Source organism: Phaethon lepturus, unplaced genomic scaffold (genome assembly GCF_000687285.1).
Source record: "Phaethon lepturus isolate BGI_N335 unplaced genomic scaffold, ASM68728v1 scaffold28411, whole genome shotgun sequence".
Classification (NCBI taxonomy): domain Eukaryota; kingdom Metazoa; phylum Chordata; class Aves; order Phaethontiformes; family Phaethontidae; genus Phaethon; species Phaethon lepturus.
The window spans coordinates 4,676-21,703 of NW_010517449.1; the positions used below are offsets into that span (position 1 = coordinate 4,676).

The 17,028-nt window shown below is 37.0% G+C and overlaps 1 protein-coding gene across 1 annotated transcript in view; it reads left to right on the plus strand.

The window, feature by feature from the left end:
- OFD1 (oral-facial-digital syndrome 1) overlaps positions 1 to 14,675 on the plus strand; it is a gene marked incomplete at its 3' end in the record, with an annotated part of 19,302 nt that extends 4,627 nt beyond the window's left edge. Inside the window, exons 5-15 of the mRNA XM_010296413.1 lie at positions 93 to 200; positions 952 to 1,088; positions 4,395 to 4,568; positions 6,455 to 6,561; positions 7,471 to 7,590; positions 10,030 to 10,103; positions 10,797 to 10,888; positions 11,036 to 11,225; positions 12,022 to 12,152; positions 12,510 to 12,621; positions 14,064 to 14,675. Coding sequence (XP_010294715.1) covers positions 93 to 200; positions 952 to 1,088; positions 4,395 to 4,568; positions 6,455 to 6,561; positions 7,471 to 7,590; positions 10,030 to 10,103; positions 10,797 to 10,888; positions 11,036 to 11,225; positions 12,022 to 12,152; positions 12,510 to 12,621; positions 14,064 to 14,675 — 1,857 coding nt within the window. The remainder of the gene's footprint in view (positions 1 to 92; positions 201 to 951; positions 1,089 to 4,394; positions 4,569 to 6,454; positions 6,562 to 7,470; positions 7,591 to 10,029; positions 10,104 to 10,796; positions 10,889 to 11,035; positions 11,226 to 12,021; positions 12,153 to 12,509; positions 12,622 to 14,063) is intronic.
- Positions 14,676 to 17,028: the final 2,353 nt, after the last annotated feature.

Here is a 17,028-nt window from a genome sequence, read left to right on the forward strand (position 1 = left end):
CTCTCATACAGTGACAATGACTTTATTAATTACAGGCTCAAATTCAGTTTTGGTATGAAATCAGAACTCACTAATATATTGGATCTCGATAGGTTGTCTTATGCAGATTTTAATTGGACTTACCGAGCATCATCTAAGTAAGGAAACTCATGACACAGACACTCAGACAACCTCAGCACCTCCTTACAGAGAATCTCTTGGTAAGTGCAACTTCTGCAAGAAAGTCTTCCCAGATATTTTCGTATTGGTAAATGGTGTGGATTTATAAATTGTATGAATGGTATTCTTTCATCACTTACTTAAATGCAGCCTAAAGTAATAATAAGTAAAGGTCATACCTATCACTAGTACATTGATTTTTCTAACCTTTCTTAAAATAAGGCAAAAGTCCTTTTAGGATTTTTTTTTTTTTTAAATCACTCAGATGTTTTCTTAGGCAGTTAGCTAAGAGCTATAACATCTTAAATGGACTGTAAGTGTTATGTGCTGCAATATGTTCTGGAAAACATGACTGTAAATGCGTGCCCTAGCTTCTCTTTCTATGATAGTGTTTCAGTGTAAGTTAAGCATGGATTGGGAGTTCTTGAATTATAATATGCATGCTGTTAGTAATACAGAAAACCTAAAAGTTGCAGGCAGAAGAAAATTCTTGTCCATTCATGATAAAGAGAGTGAATGACTGTGTAATACACGAATAGTGCCTAACAGCTAAGTGCCTCCTCCTAGGCATATGTTCTGTGGCATAGAGCTGATAGATGGCACTTCTATGCTGCCTCTGCTTTTGTACCACACAGGTGTGACAGTGCTACTTTGGTAAACTAAGGAACTTCCTACAGAGAGACAGGTTCCTACAGGCTTTGGTGGGATAACTGTGGTAAATTGTGATGGATTTAAATTGTGATGCATATGTTGCTGTGGTAAATTGTGATGGATATGTTGCTCTTTTTGTAGCTGAGAAGCTTCAGCTGATTGATGAACAGTTTGCAGACTCTTATCCCCAGCATCAGAAATACGAATCTTTAAAAGTAAAACTTCATGAATATAGAAAAGAAATAGAGAAGCAGCTTCAAGCAGAAATGTGTCAAAAGGTATAACTCTGAGTTGGTCATTGAATTTGAGGGAGACTTTTGACTTTGCATGTTACAGACTTCTAATACTTAAAGTAAATTGAAAGAGAAGATCTAATAGTGAGTTACAAACACAAAAGGCTAAGTTAATCCAATATCAATTGTTAATTTGATGATATAGCCTGTGTATATTTTCCATTCCACTTTTTTGTTAAATATGCACAGAATGTTAAGCTTTGTATTCTGATGTAAATTTGTAACACAAATTTTTCTTATTTTGATGGTCTTAATTTGGTAAATTTTATTTGCTCTTTGATTATTTTGTTTTATGGAGAAATGTTTACTCTGCCTATTCATACTATTCATTTTCCTTCCTAGTTAAGATTTTGAAGCTTGAATTGCAATATAATGCATGGCAACTGAGAGGCGTGAATTGCTGCTATGTAGCTTGACAGATAGTTGAGTTAATTTTTAATACTGATGAGAATTTGCATACTATTTCAAAACATCACACAGAAACACTAAAATCATAACAGACAGTGTTATGAATTACTTCTGTTGTGGTTTTTTTTTCTTCCTATAATTGAAGACAGCTCTTTCAGAGAATTTTCCTTAGCTTTGGGGAAAAAAAAAATTAATTTTTTTTTGTGTCACATAATCCATTATTGTAAAAAAAATGGAACAGAGAGAATACACTGCAGTTCATTTAAATACAGGGGTTTATTTCCATAAATTTCTGTCAGGGTCAACAGTTTATTTGGATAGAAAAATTTAAATTAACTGTAGTTCATTTAAATATGTTTTTTCCCATTAATTTCTGTCAAGATCAATAGTTTATTTGGATATAAAAATGATAATCTGATAATCAGTTAGAATTCTTAGACACACTTTCAAAGGCACTCATCTGCATATGAACTGTTTGAGGAAACCGGTTTAGTCATATTTATTCAGCTAGACAAGTAGAAGGACGGAGCGTTAAAACTGCCAGTGTATTTCGTAGACTCATACAATAGTTTTGGTTGGAAGGGACCTTTTAAAGGTCATCTAGTCCAAACCCCCTGCAACGAACAGGGACATCTTCAACTAGATCAGGTTGCTCAGAGTCCTGTCCAACCTCACCTTGAACACTTCCTTATAATTAGTCTGAATCTACCCTCTTTTAGTTTAAAACCATCACCCCTTGTCCTATCATAGCAGGCCCTGCTAGAAAGTCTGTCCCCATCTTTCTTATAAGCCCCCTTTAAGTACTGGAAGACTGCAATAACGTCTACCTGGAGCCTTCTGTTCTCCAGGCTGAACAACCCCAACTCTCTCAGCCTGTCCTCACAGGAGAGGTGTTCCAGCCCTCTGATCATTGTTGTGTCCCTCCCCTGGACCTGCTCCAACAGGTCCATGTCTTTCCTGTGCTGAGGGCTCCAGAGCTGGACTCAGGACTCCAGGTGGGGTCTCACCAGAGCGGAGTAGAGGGGCAGAATCCCCTCCCTTGACCTGCTGGCCACGCTGCTTTGGATGCAGCCCAGGATGTGGTTGGCCTTCTGGGCTGTGAGCACACATTGCCCACTCACGTCCAGCTTTTTATCTATCAGTACCCCCAAGTCCGTCTCAGCAGGGCTGCTCTCAATCCCTTCATCCCCCAGATTGTACTGATACCGGGGCTTGCCCTGACCCAGGTGCAGGATCCTGCACGTGGCCTTGGTGAACCTCATGAGGTTCACCCGGGCCCATTCCTCAAGCTTGTCCAGGTCCCTCTGGATGGCATCCCATCCCTCAGGCATGTCAACAGCACCACTCAGCTTGGTGTCATCTGCAAACTTGCTAAGGGTGCACTTGATCCCACTGTCTGTGTCATTGATAAAGATACTGAAGAATACTGGTCCCAATATGGACACCTGAGAGATACCACCCATCACCAATCTCCTTATGGACATTGAGCCTCTAACCCTCTGGATGCAACCATCCAACCAATTTCTCACCCACCCAACAGTCCACCCATCAAATCCTTATGTCTCCAATTTAGAGAGAAGGATGTTGTAGGGGACTGTGTCAAAAGCCGTAGAGAAGTCCAGATAGATGACATTGGTAGCTCTTCCCTTGTCCACTGATGTGGTCACTCCATCATAGAAGGCCGCTAGGTTGGTCAGGTAAGACTTGCCCTTCATTTAGTCTTTATTCTCCAGCAGGCACTATTTTTCATTTAGTCTTTATTCTCCAGCAGGCACTGTCTTTCTGTTATGTAAAACATGTTAATTTGTATGTTAAGTTTGTTTCAGTTTAAGAAAAGCAGTTGCAACAAAGGAGATTGGAAATGTAACCAGATATAAGCACTTCTAAATTTGATTAACTTTACACTGATTCCATAGCAATGTGACATGAATTACTCTAAGACATTTCTAATCCAATTTATGTACATACAAGTGATGCTGTACTGTCTTACCATTTCTTTAATTTTACACATTAATTTATGCCCACAGACCTGAATCCTTAATCAGACATTCCTACTGTGCTTTTCCCTCTCTCTTTAACCTCATTTTCTCCAGTCTCACAATTTTTCTATAATTTTCTTTTTATTGTTTTGCTCCTTTTTTCCTCACATTTTTTTGTCTTGTATACTTGCTTTCCATTTTCTTCCAAATTTTTATTATTATTTATAGACCCGTTTGTTCTTGCATATATTACACTTCACACATTGTATGGAGGCATGTTCTCAAAGATTCTTTGGTGCAGTTGCAAGATGCATGCTTTCCTATTTTTATGCATTTACTTGTTTTTCAGCTGTGCTAAGAAGTCTGCAAATCAGGACTTATGTTTCTGTCACCCTGTTTATATGGAGCTACATGTTCTGCATTTTTTTACATGTTCAGCACTTTTTTTTGTGTGTCCAGATGAATTTGTTTTTCCTGAGTGATTCAGGTCAGGTCTGCTTCTGCCGTTTCTTGTATCACCAGTCAAAAGTAGTTCTTTGGGTAAGGGGCAAGAATAGAGAGAGTGCCAGAGGAAGAATTAAAGAGTGTGGCCATTCCTTAATTGCAAGCAGAGTGTCACTCCTGCAGTGTGTTTTTCTTCATAGGCCTCTTGTTTTTCCCTTGTCTAAAGCTATTAGTTTTGTGTAAGATCTGCTTTGGGATGCCAGATAAATGCATGAAAACTATGTGAGACATCCAAATAGTATGTGCTGCTAAGATACTTTTATCACAGTAATTTATTTTCATCAAATTATCATTTCCTAACAAGAATTTCTAGGTGAAATTTAGAATAGTCTGAGGAGGGATTGTCTTTGTTGATTTGAAGATGGCCCTACTTAACCCTCTCTTCCTCTTTCATGTGAAGCTAGAACATTTTAAAGAAGTTGAAATAGCGAAGATTAAAATGGAGGAGAAAGTGCAGACCCAGAAAGAAATCTCTGAGCTGCGTCATGAGTTAGAGAGGACACATCAAGCAAAGTCTGAAGCCTTAATTTCTCGTGAAAAGAATGCTATTGAGAGGCTTCAAAAGCAACAAGAGGTAAAATTTCCAAACATATTTTCTTAAACTAGTACAAAATGAATCAGTGAGTTGATTAAACTGTTCTTTTATCTTTGGGAGATTTACCTTCAGTTCTTCCTTGGCTTATTAGTGAAAACTTTGAATTTACTTTTGTTCTCATAAATAGGGGAACAGATTTAGCAACTGCAAGAATGAATATGGGTAAATATCTAAGTACAGCTGGCTGGAAAAGGAACAGTTCTGCAAGCTAGTACTGAAGGATTTAAATGTAATGAATACTTTTAAATCTGTTTTAATAACTTTGCTGAATTCAGATCACAGATTTTTTTTTTTTTAACAGGAAGTTGAACACAACTTTTAGTTATAGTATAAATTCTTTCAGTTGCTCAGAAGGACTCTAAACTGAATGGAATATATAGTCTTTATGGTATGGATATGCCATTTCTGTATGTCATTGTATGTTGAATATTATTAATAGCCACTCTCTTTACTGTAAGCTAGCATCTCATTTTATTTCTTTGAACGCTTTTTTTGTTGATGAGCTACTCCTTTGGGCTGTTAACTCTTGGTGTTTTACCAGAGTAGTAACTGTTACTGTAGCACACAGTAGTTTGTATATACTTCTAAATTTCTTCTTCCAGTCTCCAACTGCTAATTTTTTGCTCTGGTGTGGTGGTTTTTTTGTTTGTTTGTTTGGTTCAGTAGTTTTGTGTTTGTTTTTTCCCCTGAGAGCACATGGTATTGGTTAACAAAGCAATCATAAAGGTCTCTATATAGATTATTATATACCAGTCTCTACTATTGAACCTCCTTCCAATCTGAAAATTAAATGTTTTATCACTGTGCTATGAATTTCTTTCATGGTCATGTCCTTAGGAGCTTACAAGAAACCCATCTATTTTATGGTATCAGTCGTCTTCTGTGGGCATAAAATTAATTCAGTAATTAAAAAAAAAGAAAAGACTACTAGATCAAGACATCCATCAGTTTTGTGTATGAATATTTGCTTGCTCTTGTCATATACTTGAAAAGTATATGCTTCATTTATCTGGGGACTCTTTTAACAGAGACCAGGAGCTTTACTGAGTTGAAGTGTATTTACATTAAAGGTAGAAGGTCATGTAACCCTTTAGTAAAATAACTTTATGCCCAGGAAATATGGCTTGACAACTGCTCTGGTTTTTGCACCAGGTACAGCAGCTAAGTCTTTCTTGGGACTGCCAAGTGCACATGACTTGCAAACTTGATACGAGCACCCGTATAGCAAAATCATAATTTTCTTCTTCTTAGGCAATCATTATTTATTTGAAGAGAAATAATGCCTTGTGTGCTTAAGGGCAAGAAGAACTATTTTTTATTCATAAGGAGATATATGACTTTTAGTATTAGCATGTTCATCACTTGGAGAATCCCTTTTACAATTTGTTTGATTTCTATCGGACTGCAAAGATTGAAAGACTGCTAGTTGACTCAGTTTCAGTTTTAAATTGTGTTTTATCAGGGGTTTCTGGCATTTGTTTTTCCAATTTTGTTTTTATGAAGAACCTATAGAACTATTGTTTACTAAAAAATTCAGATGTTTGAATGTGTTTATTCTGTAATTTTTCTAAAAACAAATTTTCCTTTCACATAAGTTTTAATTGGTGCTATTTCTTAAAAGAAAAGTGTTTACAAGTAGCCAGTTGTGACTCCATCTAAAGCATTTTTATTCTGATTAAAAGGAGAAAGGGAATAAAAAAAATTACAATCGATTCTGGATGTTATTTCAAATTATGACTATATAAATAATATTTATTGGAGTAAGACCAATTCTTGAAGAAGGTCCTTGAAAGTTTGAACATGTTAAACAGTAGATACCTGTAAAAAGTGTGGAGTAAAACTAGAGATAATATTTTGTGATTCAGATAGAAGCAAAGGAAGTATACTCTCAAAGACAAAGTCTACTGAAAGATATTGAAGTCATAAGGACCAGAGAGGCGGAACTGAAGCAAAGAATTGAGGCATTTGAAGTGTAAGTTCCTGAAGGGCACATGCAATGTGCTGTTATTGTTCTTTTTCTGGAAAGCAGGCTTCAAATTATTGCTGCTTGTATGACATTGAAATAGGTTATGTATCCCAGAAGTTGTGTTTTGCATTTTGAGCAGTATTGTACACTGTCTCTATTAGCAGGGATACCTCATACAAAAGACATTTTGGTTTTTGTTTTTGTTTTTTTTCAACTCCTCCTCATCCAACCGGAACAGTGCAGCATCATTTGGGGGCTAGGAGCCACATGTTTGCTTTGAAGTGCTTAAATGGAAAAAATACCAAAACACACAAACAAAAACCCAACACATACTGTGTTGTTTGGGCGTTGTTTCTTTTGTAATCCTAACACTCATGAGGTATGTGTATGATATTTTGCTTCTGTAATCCTGGGGTTTTTTTTTTGACTTGTCCTTAGTAAGATGAGTTTTCCTTGGTTAAATAAAAAAATAACCATTTTTGGCCAGGTTTTCAGTACTACTTAATGTCCTTACTTTGTCAATCAGTTTTTATAGCAAAATGAGTATCCCGCTAACAAAAACTTGTTGTTTTTTTTTTAACAAGCCAGCAGAGGGTGCTGATAGAGTAGCATGCTTGGCACTATCTCCTCTAAAGACTTTCTGGCGTGGGAAACTGAGCTAGGGTTAACCCGGGATAGCGGCATAATTGATTGGTCCTGGACTTTAAATAGGGCAATTTCGTTTGTGTCACATCTCCTTGTTCTTAATGAATTACAATGACAACTTGTGATAACAATTTTAAATTGTTACAGTGTTCCGAGCAAGCGCGTTACCTTTTGATGTCTGTCTGTCCCTAAATGTTATTTAAAAATCCCCAAAACCTAAAGTTTTGGCTTTATAACTGGTCATTGGCTGTATATTTATGGATATTTCAGTACTCAAAAACTTCAGGAAGAGAAAAATAAAGCTATTGATGATGCACTTCGACGTCGGGAGGTTGCTGTGAAGAACATAGAGGAGACATATGACCAAAAGCTTCAGACGGAACTCTTAAAGTAAATTTTTCTTTTCTCTCTAATAAGATGCATATTACTGCCTATGAAAACAAAATAATAAATTATACAGGGTTTCTTTTGAAAAGTGCAACAAAGCAAGGACTTTGAAAATGTGCACTTATGTTTCTGTTTTAATCAGCTTGAATTCCTTAGATTATTGCTTTGCTTTTCGCTAGTGAGACAAAATATTCTGTCAGGTTCAGAAAAAGCTTGCTATAGAAAATAATTCTATTTTAATTATAGGTTATATTATTATTGTAGTTTAAATTCTGTGTTGTTATCTGGGAAAGAGATGTAACATTAGTTGTATGTTTAGACAAGAGGATGTGAAGCAGTATTAGTGACTTCCTTTGAACACAATTAAAAGAACTGACCATTTTACAAATGCAGAAAAGGCATGGAGGGTAAATTAGCATCAAAGACATGTTATAGGTTTCTTGGAAAAAGGATGAGAGGCACACTAGCCCCAGATAGATTGGCTCTTACCTTAACCCCTCCCCATTTTTGGCAGGAGATTCTCTGTTATAGATCACTTTCTCTTATTGACTACCATCTGATTAACATGGTTTCAAAGAATTTGCTTAGAAATGCTCTTTGAAAGTGTAAGATGTCATCTGTGACTGCTTTTGAGGTGTCACACTGGGTATATCCTAACTTTGCTATTGTACTTTCTTGGAGTGCTTTGGTCACTTGAAGGGTTGCTTGATGCTTCAATGCCGGCAGCTGCTCTCGGCATGTTATTGCTCATGTCTGTTCGATGCATGAACTGGTCTTCCAGTTAAGGCAGTTAAATCAAATGACTGATGTAGCATTACTTTTTATTGCAAGCCAGTGAACAATAGTATTATCTGTGTTAGTGTGTCTTTATTTAAATTACAGTGGAAAGTTGTAAAGAGTAGGTTTTGATAAGAATGATGCCTCAGCTGAAACTGAGTAGGTTTGAAGTTTTTTTCAGAGAACAGTGAAATGCAACTAATTGACCCACCTTGGTATCTTATTTTACCTAGTCCATAGCCACTAGTTACAAATAATGTTTGTAAAGTGCTTTTGGTTCATGAGAAAAAGCAAATTATTTTAAGGATGAACTGCTGCTTACCTTATTTTATCAGCATACAAAATATTTTAGATATGCTGCAAATCCTTAGTTAAATCTGTGTCCTTTTGTCCTAAATCCATGATGAAAAGTAGCAAAGAGCTACTATTTATTGTATAGAAATAATGATGCTTGTTAGAAAAGGAATCTTTTTTCATTTCCATGATAAACATTAAATGCCATAATGAGAAGGATCTGAGTTGTCTGGACCATTTGCAAAAATACAGGATGAGTATGGTGATACCTGAAAAAATTTATAATCTATGTCGCAACCATGGAGAATAATGAACTTTCTTAGCTCCTGTAGATTCCAGTAAATTTGATCAGTAAAGTTGGATGACTGCTGGGCTGTGAATAGTGATGTACCTGGACAGTGCTCAGTGTCTAGCTGGTGGCTGATGGTGAGCAGAGAACACTTAGGTCCAGTACTGGGACCCATACTGTCCAACACCTTCATCCATGATCTGGATGATGACACAGTGCATCTTCAGCAACTTTGAACATGAGGCTTAATTAAGGGGAATTGCATCCAGAACGAATGGCAGAGTTTCAATACAGACAGACTTTGATAAACTTGGGGATTGTACCAATATAAATCTTAGGAATTTTAACAAGGAGAGCTACAAAGCTCTGCACTTAGGGCAGAATGTCTCTATGAACTAGTATAAATAGGGAACAGGAATTGACCAGGTAGGTGTGTTTCTGAAGAGAGGACATGGGAGTTTCAGTCAATGCCAGGTTGACTGTGATCCAGCAGCATGCTCTGGCAAATAAGGCAAACAGCATGATGGATGATATTAGCAGCAGCATGGCCAACAGGTATTATCCCCTTCAGGTATTGGTGAAGGCTGTGCTAAGAATACCATGCCCAGGTTAGGGCTCCCCAATTCAAGAAAGTCATTAAGAAACTGGAGAGAGCCTAGTAAAGGTCTGTACTGTAAAGTAAAGGATGACCAGACATGACTTCTGAGGTCATATGGTGGGGGCTGTAAATCGTGGCTGGGGAGGTTCAGGTTGGACATGGAGAAGAAAGATATTACTAGGAGGGTAGTGTGGCATTGGCACAGGTCATCCAGGGAGGTGGAATATACATCCTTTCAGATTTTCAAGACTTTGCTAGGGAGAGCCACAGCTGACTTGATCCAGAGTTGGCAGTAGTCTTGCCTTTTGAGCAGGTGGCTGAATGAGGCGATTGGCAGGGCCTTTTTTCCGGTGGCTGTGCGAGAACTAATTTTGTCAACAAATAATTGTATGAGTTTAGTCTGGGAAAGACTGGCATTTACACAAATGCAAGTGCATGTGCGCACACACATACTTTGGGAACACCTAATTCTTTTTACTTCTAGGTATCAGCTTGAATTAAAAGAGGAATACATAGCCAGAACCAATAAAGTTACTGAAGATGAGAAAAAAAATAAAGGTAACCATATCTCTGAGATTAATAAAGTAGCTTTTTCTCTCTACAGCTTTTACTAACAGGTATCAAAACACTGTTGTTACTAAACAGTCACAGTGTTCAGTAGCACTAATATAAGTGACAGAAGAGCCATCAAAATAGATTTTGAAAAACATGTGGCAGGATCCTGTGACAGGTCAGCAACTCCTTGCAGTTCAGAATGCAGTGAGGGCCGTGAGCTGGTACCTTGCATGGAGGCTGCAAAGCACCCTGCTTTTTCAGTTTCCCAGCTCCTTCTGAAATCCTGCTAGCTCATTCATTCTTTAATTGAACTCTGGTACGGTCTGGTACGACACCTTTGAATGGTTGCCAGTTTCTACATTTATTGTGCACAAGATGTATAATTGGAGCTTGAGGAAGAGAGCTGGGACACATAAACATATTTAGACTTTTAAATTAGAGACATGTGAAAGAGATGATATATCATGTGCATATGAATTTGATTTACTTAATTCTAAAGGAGTGTATGTATGCATATGTATATACACACACTGTGATTTACTTAATCTTGAAGGAGTGTGTATGACATTCAGTCATTTTTATGTCTTGAATTAAATTGATTGTTGGGTTTAGCAGCTTAAACTGTTTTTTGCTGATACAGTTTTTTACTGTAATACTCTACTAATTTTAATTCAGCATTTGTAATCCTCCCTGTAGAGAAAGCTATGCTTTTGCATGAAGAAGCCATTGCTGTTAATTCAAAAAAGGAGGAACTGAAGCAAGCTAAATCACGCACGAAAGAGCTTGAGGTAATTGTAAATATGGATTTAAAGAAGCTGTATTCTAACTAATGCATTTGAAGTACATTTGAAAACAGAAAGAAGAAAATGTGAACTAAAAAGAATTGTTAAGTGGTACAGCAGTTTATAAGCTTCTAAACTGTTCTTTATCTGCAGCTGGATTTGGAGTCAGTGAAGGCCCAGGTTCTGTTGGTAAATAAACAGAATCAGTTGTTGACAGAAAAACTGAAAGAGTTATCGGACTATCCTTTGCTAAAGGAGGAGAAATTGGAGCTCCAAGTGCAGAATAAACTACTTAGGCAACAGTTGGATGAGACTCGCAGTGAGAACCAGCATCTTCGAGACAGTCAGTGTGAATGATTTAGTAATTTTTTTGCTTGTTTCCCTACATTTAGAAATAAATTTTCATTAAAATACGTTCTTTGTATTATGTTTACTAGTAGTTTGCATTAAACTCCAACTCATGTTTGTGTAAAATGAAACAGTCCTTGACATTGTAAGTTTATTTCCTTTAATATGTCTCTATAGTAGAAATCCTGAATTAAGTGGTAACTATAATAATATGGAGAATATCCCTTTCACTCTTTGAAAAAAGCAGTGCAACATTTCTAACCATAACGTTAGTATGGTTAATAATGGTGAAAGAACATTACATTCTTATTTTTTAAGACTATAGTTATAAGTTATAGTGGAGTCATCATCACTGGAAGTGTTAAAAAAATGTATGGACGTGGTGCTTCCGGACATGGTTTAGTGGGCATGGTGGTGTTGGGTTAATGGTTAGACTTGATGATCTTGAAGGTCTTTTCCAACCTTAATGATTCTGTGATAAAATGCCAAGTATTTTTAATGTGCATTTGAGATTATGGGAGAGTAGAGATGTACACCCAGTTACATAAGGTAAAGATATGTATTTTTCTTCCAGAACAGGATAGTTTGGGTCTAGTTCTTAAATGACTACACCAACAAAAATTTCGGTCTTTTGTAAAAGGACTAAAAAAAATCCCCAAGTACTTTATTTGAACAAAGCCTTGTGATGTTCCTAAAAACAAATCAGCTTTACATTTTGAAGGGGTATCATGTAGAGAAGTGCATGGTCATTATTCTGTGGCTGAGTGTCTAGTATTTCTCTTTCTGGATAGAACTGTCTCAGCCCTCAGCGGAGCACCTGGCCTGCCAAGTGGAGCTGAGGAGAGTGGAACATTCTAGGAAGTTGGCGCTGGATGAATTTGAAAGTCATAGGCATATTTTGGAAAAGCAGCTACAAAGTGAGGTAAATTATCCTTTCTAAATAACTTGAATCTGTTCTTCTTCCTGTCATCTTGTTCACATTTATCTGTGTACCTGTGCAGGCCATTTAGCATGTAGTTACTGGGATTGTTTGAATTCTGCTTATTTTTATGTAAACAAAACTAAAGAAAACAAAGCAACACCAAAAAAACAACACTCCTCCCTGCCCAAACCCTGCATAGCCAAAGTAAATCTTTCAAAGTCATTAAGTTGTCAGCACTGACTTTCAGTAGGATACTGTGTGTATATGGTTTGACTGGACCTGAAAAAAAATTCAGGAACAAGTATTCAGCCAGTGGAGATTACTCTTCTTTTTTGTTTTTCTTTGGATCTCCTATAGGTTGAGCGTTGTGCTCAGTTAAAGACCCAGCTGTTGGACTCCGAAGCTACTGTCAGGAAGTTAAATGTGCAGGTTGAAGAACTGAAACTGCAGGTGAAGCAAACACAGGCAGGTTTGTGTCTTACACCAGAGCAGTCCTTTATGAAGTTCACTTACCTAAGAATCTCCAGAAGCTTAAAAAAGCTGCAGCTGCATAGAGCTAATATACCACCACTGAGCAGATTTCAAGTTTAAAATCAAAATCTATTTAAATGCCCAATTTAAAAAGCAGAGTCATTACAACTTCCCTTCCTTTCAGAAAACAAACACAGAGGAGGGAAAAGAAAACATTCCTCCCTGAATATTTGCATGTTTTTGTTGTCTTTTTTTCCTCGGTATGAAGACATTAATGTTTGGTGATAACATAATCACCGTTTTCCAGGAGCAGAATTGTTTTTTAATGCATTTTGATTCTTGAATGTTCATAATAAGAGTAATAAATTTGAAATTGTATTGTGTACCTCGCAAATTTGAATCTAACTTTTAAACAGTTGTTGTCAAAGCTAATAATTATGCGCCTCCTATGGGCATTAGAAAGAGAGAGGCACTTGCATAAAGCATTTCAGTTTGCTGAAGAACTGTAGTTCTAAAGATGCCTATCTGTCAAATTGCTAATATCAAGGATGATAAATACAAGTTTTGGAATGTATATTTAATCTAAAAATATGGAATTGAATTCTGCAGTGACTATACATTACATACAGCATGTGTTGCACGATAGTTACTATATGCGATACTCTGTTATTCACTAGACCAATATGTACATTTTCATATATGATACAAGTATTGGTACCATTTGGAATTGGAAATTTGTTAGTGTCAAAATGGCAAATATATATTTTAATTAAATGACGGAAAGTACTGCAGGGACTTTCATTTTGCATCAGTTATGGATGTAATTGTTTTCATTCTACATAAATGGTTCTTCAAGGTTGTCATTTTGATGAGAAAGATATAGTCCTATAGACTGGTCTTTTGGGCCTGCTGAAGCATGCAAGTGCAAGCCAGGAAGCAGACAGCCCCAAAACATTCAATTTAATGGACAATTTTGGAGAAGTACTTTATTTTTAAAAAAACATTATCTATGTGCTGTGTTGCTTTTCTCTAAATTTCTTTTTTGATCTAAATAGAAAAAAGCTGTTAAGACTTGTGGCCTGCTCTATGTCCCTCACCCTTTAACAGCATAATCGGATATAATGTGTCCAAAGTGGTGACATTTTAATTTTTATTTATTTATTTAAAATTAATTTATGAAATAACATTGTAGAAGTATAACTTCAGGTAGTTTTACATGGAAGCGTTATACATTAAAAAAATAATATCTGTGATAATTTGCAGCTATGCAGCTACATTCAAAATACATTTGAATCAACCCATTAAATTCTCAAAATTTAAGCCAACTCTGTGTTAAAACAATTTTGATCAAACTGGAATTGAAATGTCATGTTCTACTGTTTCTATTCTGTTCTGGGTCTCCTTCTCTCACTCTTTACTGTCTCTCACTTTCTCATTTAGCTCTGGAAAATGAAGTGTATCGAAATCCAAAGCCTTCGCTTGTCGATCGCTCTGTCCTTGACTTCACTGGTGACAGAATGGTACCTCATGATATTTATGTGGATAGCGCATTCCTGAAGAATCAGGTTGTGGCCGATGTGATGAAGGTAAACGCTGTGCCAAGAGTTGGCTATCATCAGCAGTTACAGCCACGCAGTGCTTCTCCAGATTCTGACTTGGAGTGTATGGCACAAACCCGGGCTAGAATAAAAGAACTAGAAAAAGAGGCAGAGTATTTGGAAGAAGCCTACAGGAACTACCAACACAGAGTGATGAAGGATGCGGCTGCAAGCAGAACGCCAAGAAAGATGCAGTCCCCTTTACTTCTGCAGTGTGCTATTAGTAGACCCCCCTTGACTACCCAGCATGAACTTCCAGAGGATAATCCCAGCTCCCAGCATTCCCCTCTGAGCAGTCCACAAGGTGAAAAATACATCAAAAGGAGTGAGCAGGTTGATGTCTTTAAAAATCCCTTAACACCACCACACAGAGGAGCGTCTTCCTCAAGACGCCTTTCTTCTACTCCTGTTTCCAAATTGGAAAGAGATCTCAGTAACAAGAAAATTTCAGCTGGTAAGTCACGATTGTTAATGTGGTACGGTATTGGGGTTTTGCTTATTGTTCCTCTTGCACTTACGGGAAGAGAAGGATTTAGCAGTGGTAGTCTTTCATCCATTTGTTATTTGCTAAGGGACAGGAGAAGTCAGAGACAAAACATGCTAGCTTCTTGGAATATTGCTTCTTTGTGAAAACAAGTACTGGAGTAGTACATTGAGGGGGCCTAAACATACTGCACTTAGTTCAGGTAGCTTTAAAGAGAAGACTGCCACATAATTCACTACTGGTGTAACCTTCTGATATGCAGAGTTTTGTTCGAGAGTTGCTATTAAGTATAACTACTTTGCAACATTAATTGTAATTTCCTAGTTTTAATAACCTTCCCTTTGTATTCCTATGCTTTTGTTTAGCTATTGTAGAAGCAGAGGACTGATTTGTCTGGCTTCTGATAAATTGAGTTTTCCAATCTGAAAGGTCCAGATTTGCTTTTGTTTGTTCTTCTTGCTATGACATCTTCATCAAATATTCCTGAGAGGAGGGTGTTAGTGTTTGGTCATGATTGGAATATTGTCATTTGCTATTAATTTCACAGTGTCTAATATAGGATTTTTTTTTAAAGGGGCAGTACTCAGAAAAGCAAGCAAAATAGAAAAAAATTGAAAATTAAAAAAAAAAAAATTTGCTGTTTCAAATCTGCAGTACATCTGCTTCTTGAATCATGCAATTCTTGTCATCCTAGCTCAAAGTGGATACAAAAAAGAGATAGCAACAGAAAAAAGATAATGATCAGCTTCTCTATGAAGGAAGGTTAAACACAAGAAGGTCAGCTTATTTTGGAAAAGAGTTGGCTGAGATGTGCTGTGGGAAATCTGGAGAGCAATGAGTGATGTGAAAAAGGTGAAAAGGAATCAATTAATTACTGCTTCACAGACTCCAGAATCCTGTGAAGTTGAAAGGAAAGAGAAGGAAGTATTTTTTCATACCATGAGTAAGTTATGGAATTTATTGCTTCTGTTGCAACAAATACAGATGCAGGAATAAAACTGCCCTGTCAGGAGGGCCTGAGTATTGATTGAGGAAAGGTTGAGGCAGGTGTTGCCAGAAATAAGATATAAGTATTCTCCTTTTTAAATTTCAGTTTAGTTTTGTTTAGTAATGAACACTGTCAGAAGTAGGTTACAAACAGTCTGATCTGTTGTGGCTGTCCCTGTGTTTCTTCATGTAGAATATCATGTTATGTTACTGAAAACATATTTGAAAACTTGAACTTCCAAAGCAGTCTTTTACATTTTAGCTTTTCTCTGTCAGCTTCTGTATAAACTAATTACAGACTGTTTAATGCTGTACACACACAAAATCTTTCATGAAAGTAGGGTTTTGTTGTAAGGTTAGGATATGTCAAAATTAAAGTTGCATGCATAACCTTAACAATCCTTCCGATCTTTGTACCTGCCAGAAGCTAGTTACATGGTGGCTGATCGATTTTTTCTTTTTCTTTTTTCTTTTTTCTTTTAAAATTTTTTTTTTTCCCATTGGATCTATTCTTTGCTTAATGCACAAGACTGACTTGTTCTGGAGAGGGATAAGAGTTCAATAACAAAGGAGGGCATTACCTGACTTAGGTGTTACAGAAATTGAGCAGTATGTAGTGTAGGAAACCAGGTAGCAGCTAGATGATATGTTCTCAAGGTGAACTGATGCGGTACTTGCCCCAGTAAGCACGGTAGCTTCAGTGCTGATGTGCTGTGGAGTGATTTATCTGCTTCCCATTAGAGTGCTTCCCCACTGATAATGTCATCTTTGTTTCAAGAGCCTTCTGAGAAGGAGTGCTTTCATACTGGTATTTGTGTTATCCTTTGTGCTAGAGGTGGCTGAAGCACCAGATGTGTTTTTGCTAGAAAATGTAAGTCATTCTGTAAGTTTCCGTGGAGTTTTTCAGTGCTGTTGAAGATGCCAGTCTGAACAGCTCAGAATAAATTTTAAGAGGTAGAAGATACCATGCACGTGAGCCTGAGGTTTGTGTTTCTTTTAAGTGAGGTATATGTCAGTGACAACTGCAGCTCAGGTATCAGTACCTGTCTTCGAAGGATGAAAGGAAGATGAAAGGAAGAAGTGTGTCCTCCTTAGGAATACTTGCAGTTGGCAGATCTAGCAGCTGTTTTACTGTGTAATCTGCCAGTGGAAGGGTATAGGGTTTTCTCTCTTCCTTTAAATTAGCTCCATGTATTTGACACTTTTCCTTCCCAAGCCTGTGCATGTTGGACATCTTTCAGGCTTTGACTTCCTACTGGGAAGGAGTAAGCCCATTTCTTTTAAGACCAACTAAAAGTAGGACAGGGTCACAGAAACACTAGGTTGGAAAGGACCT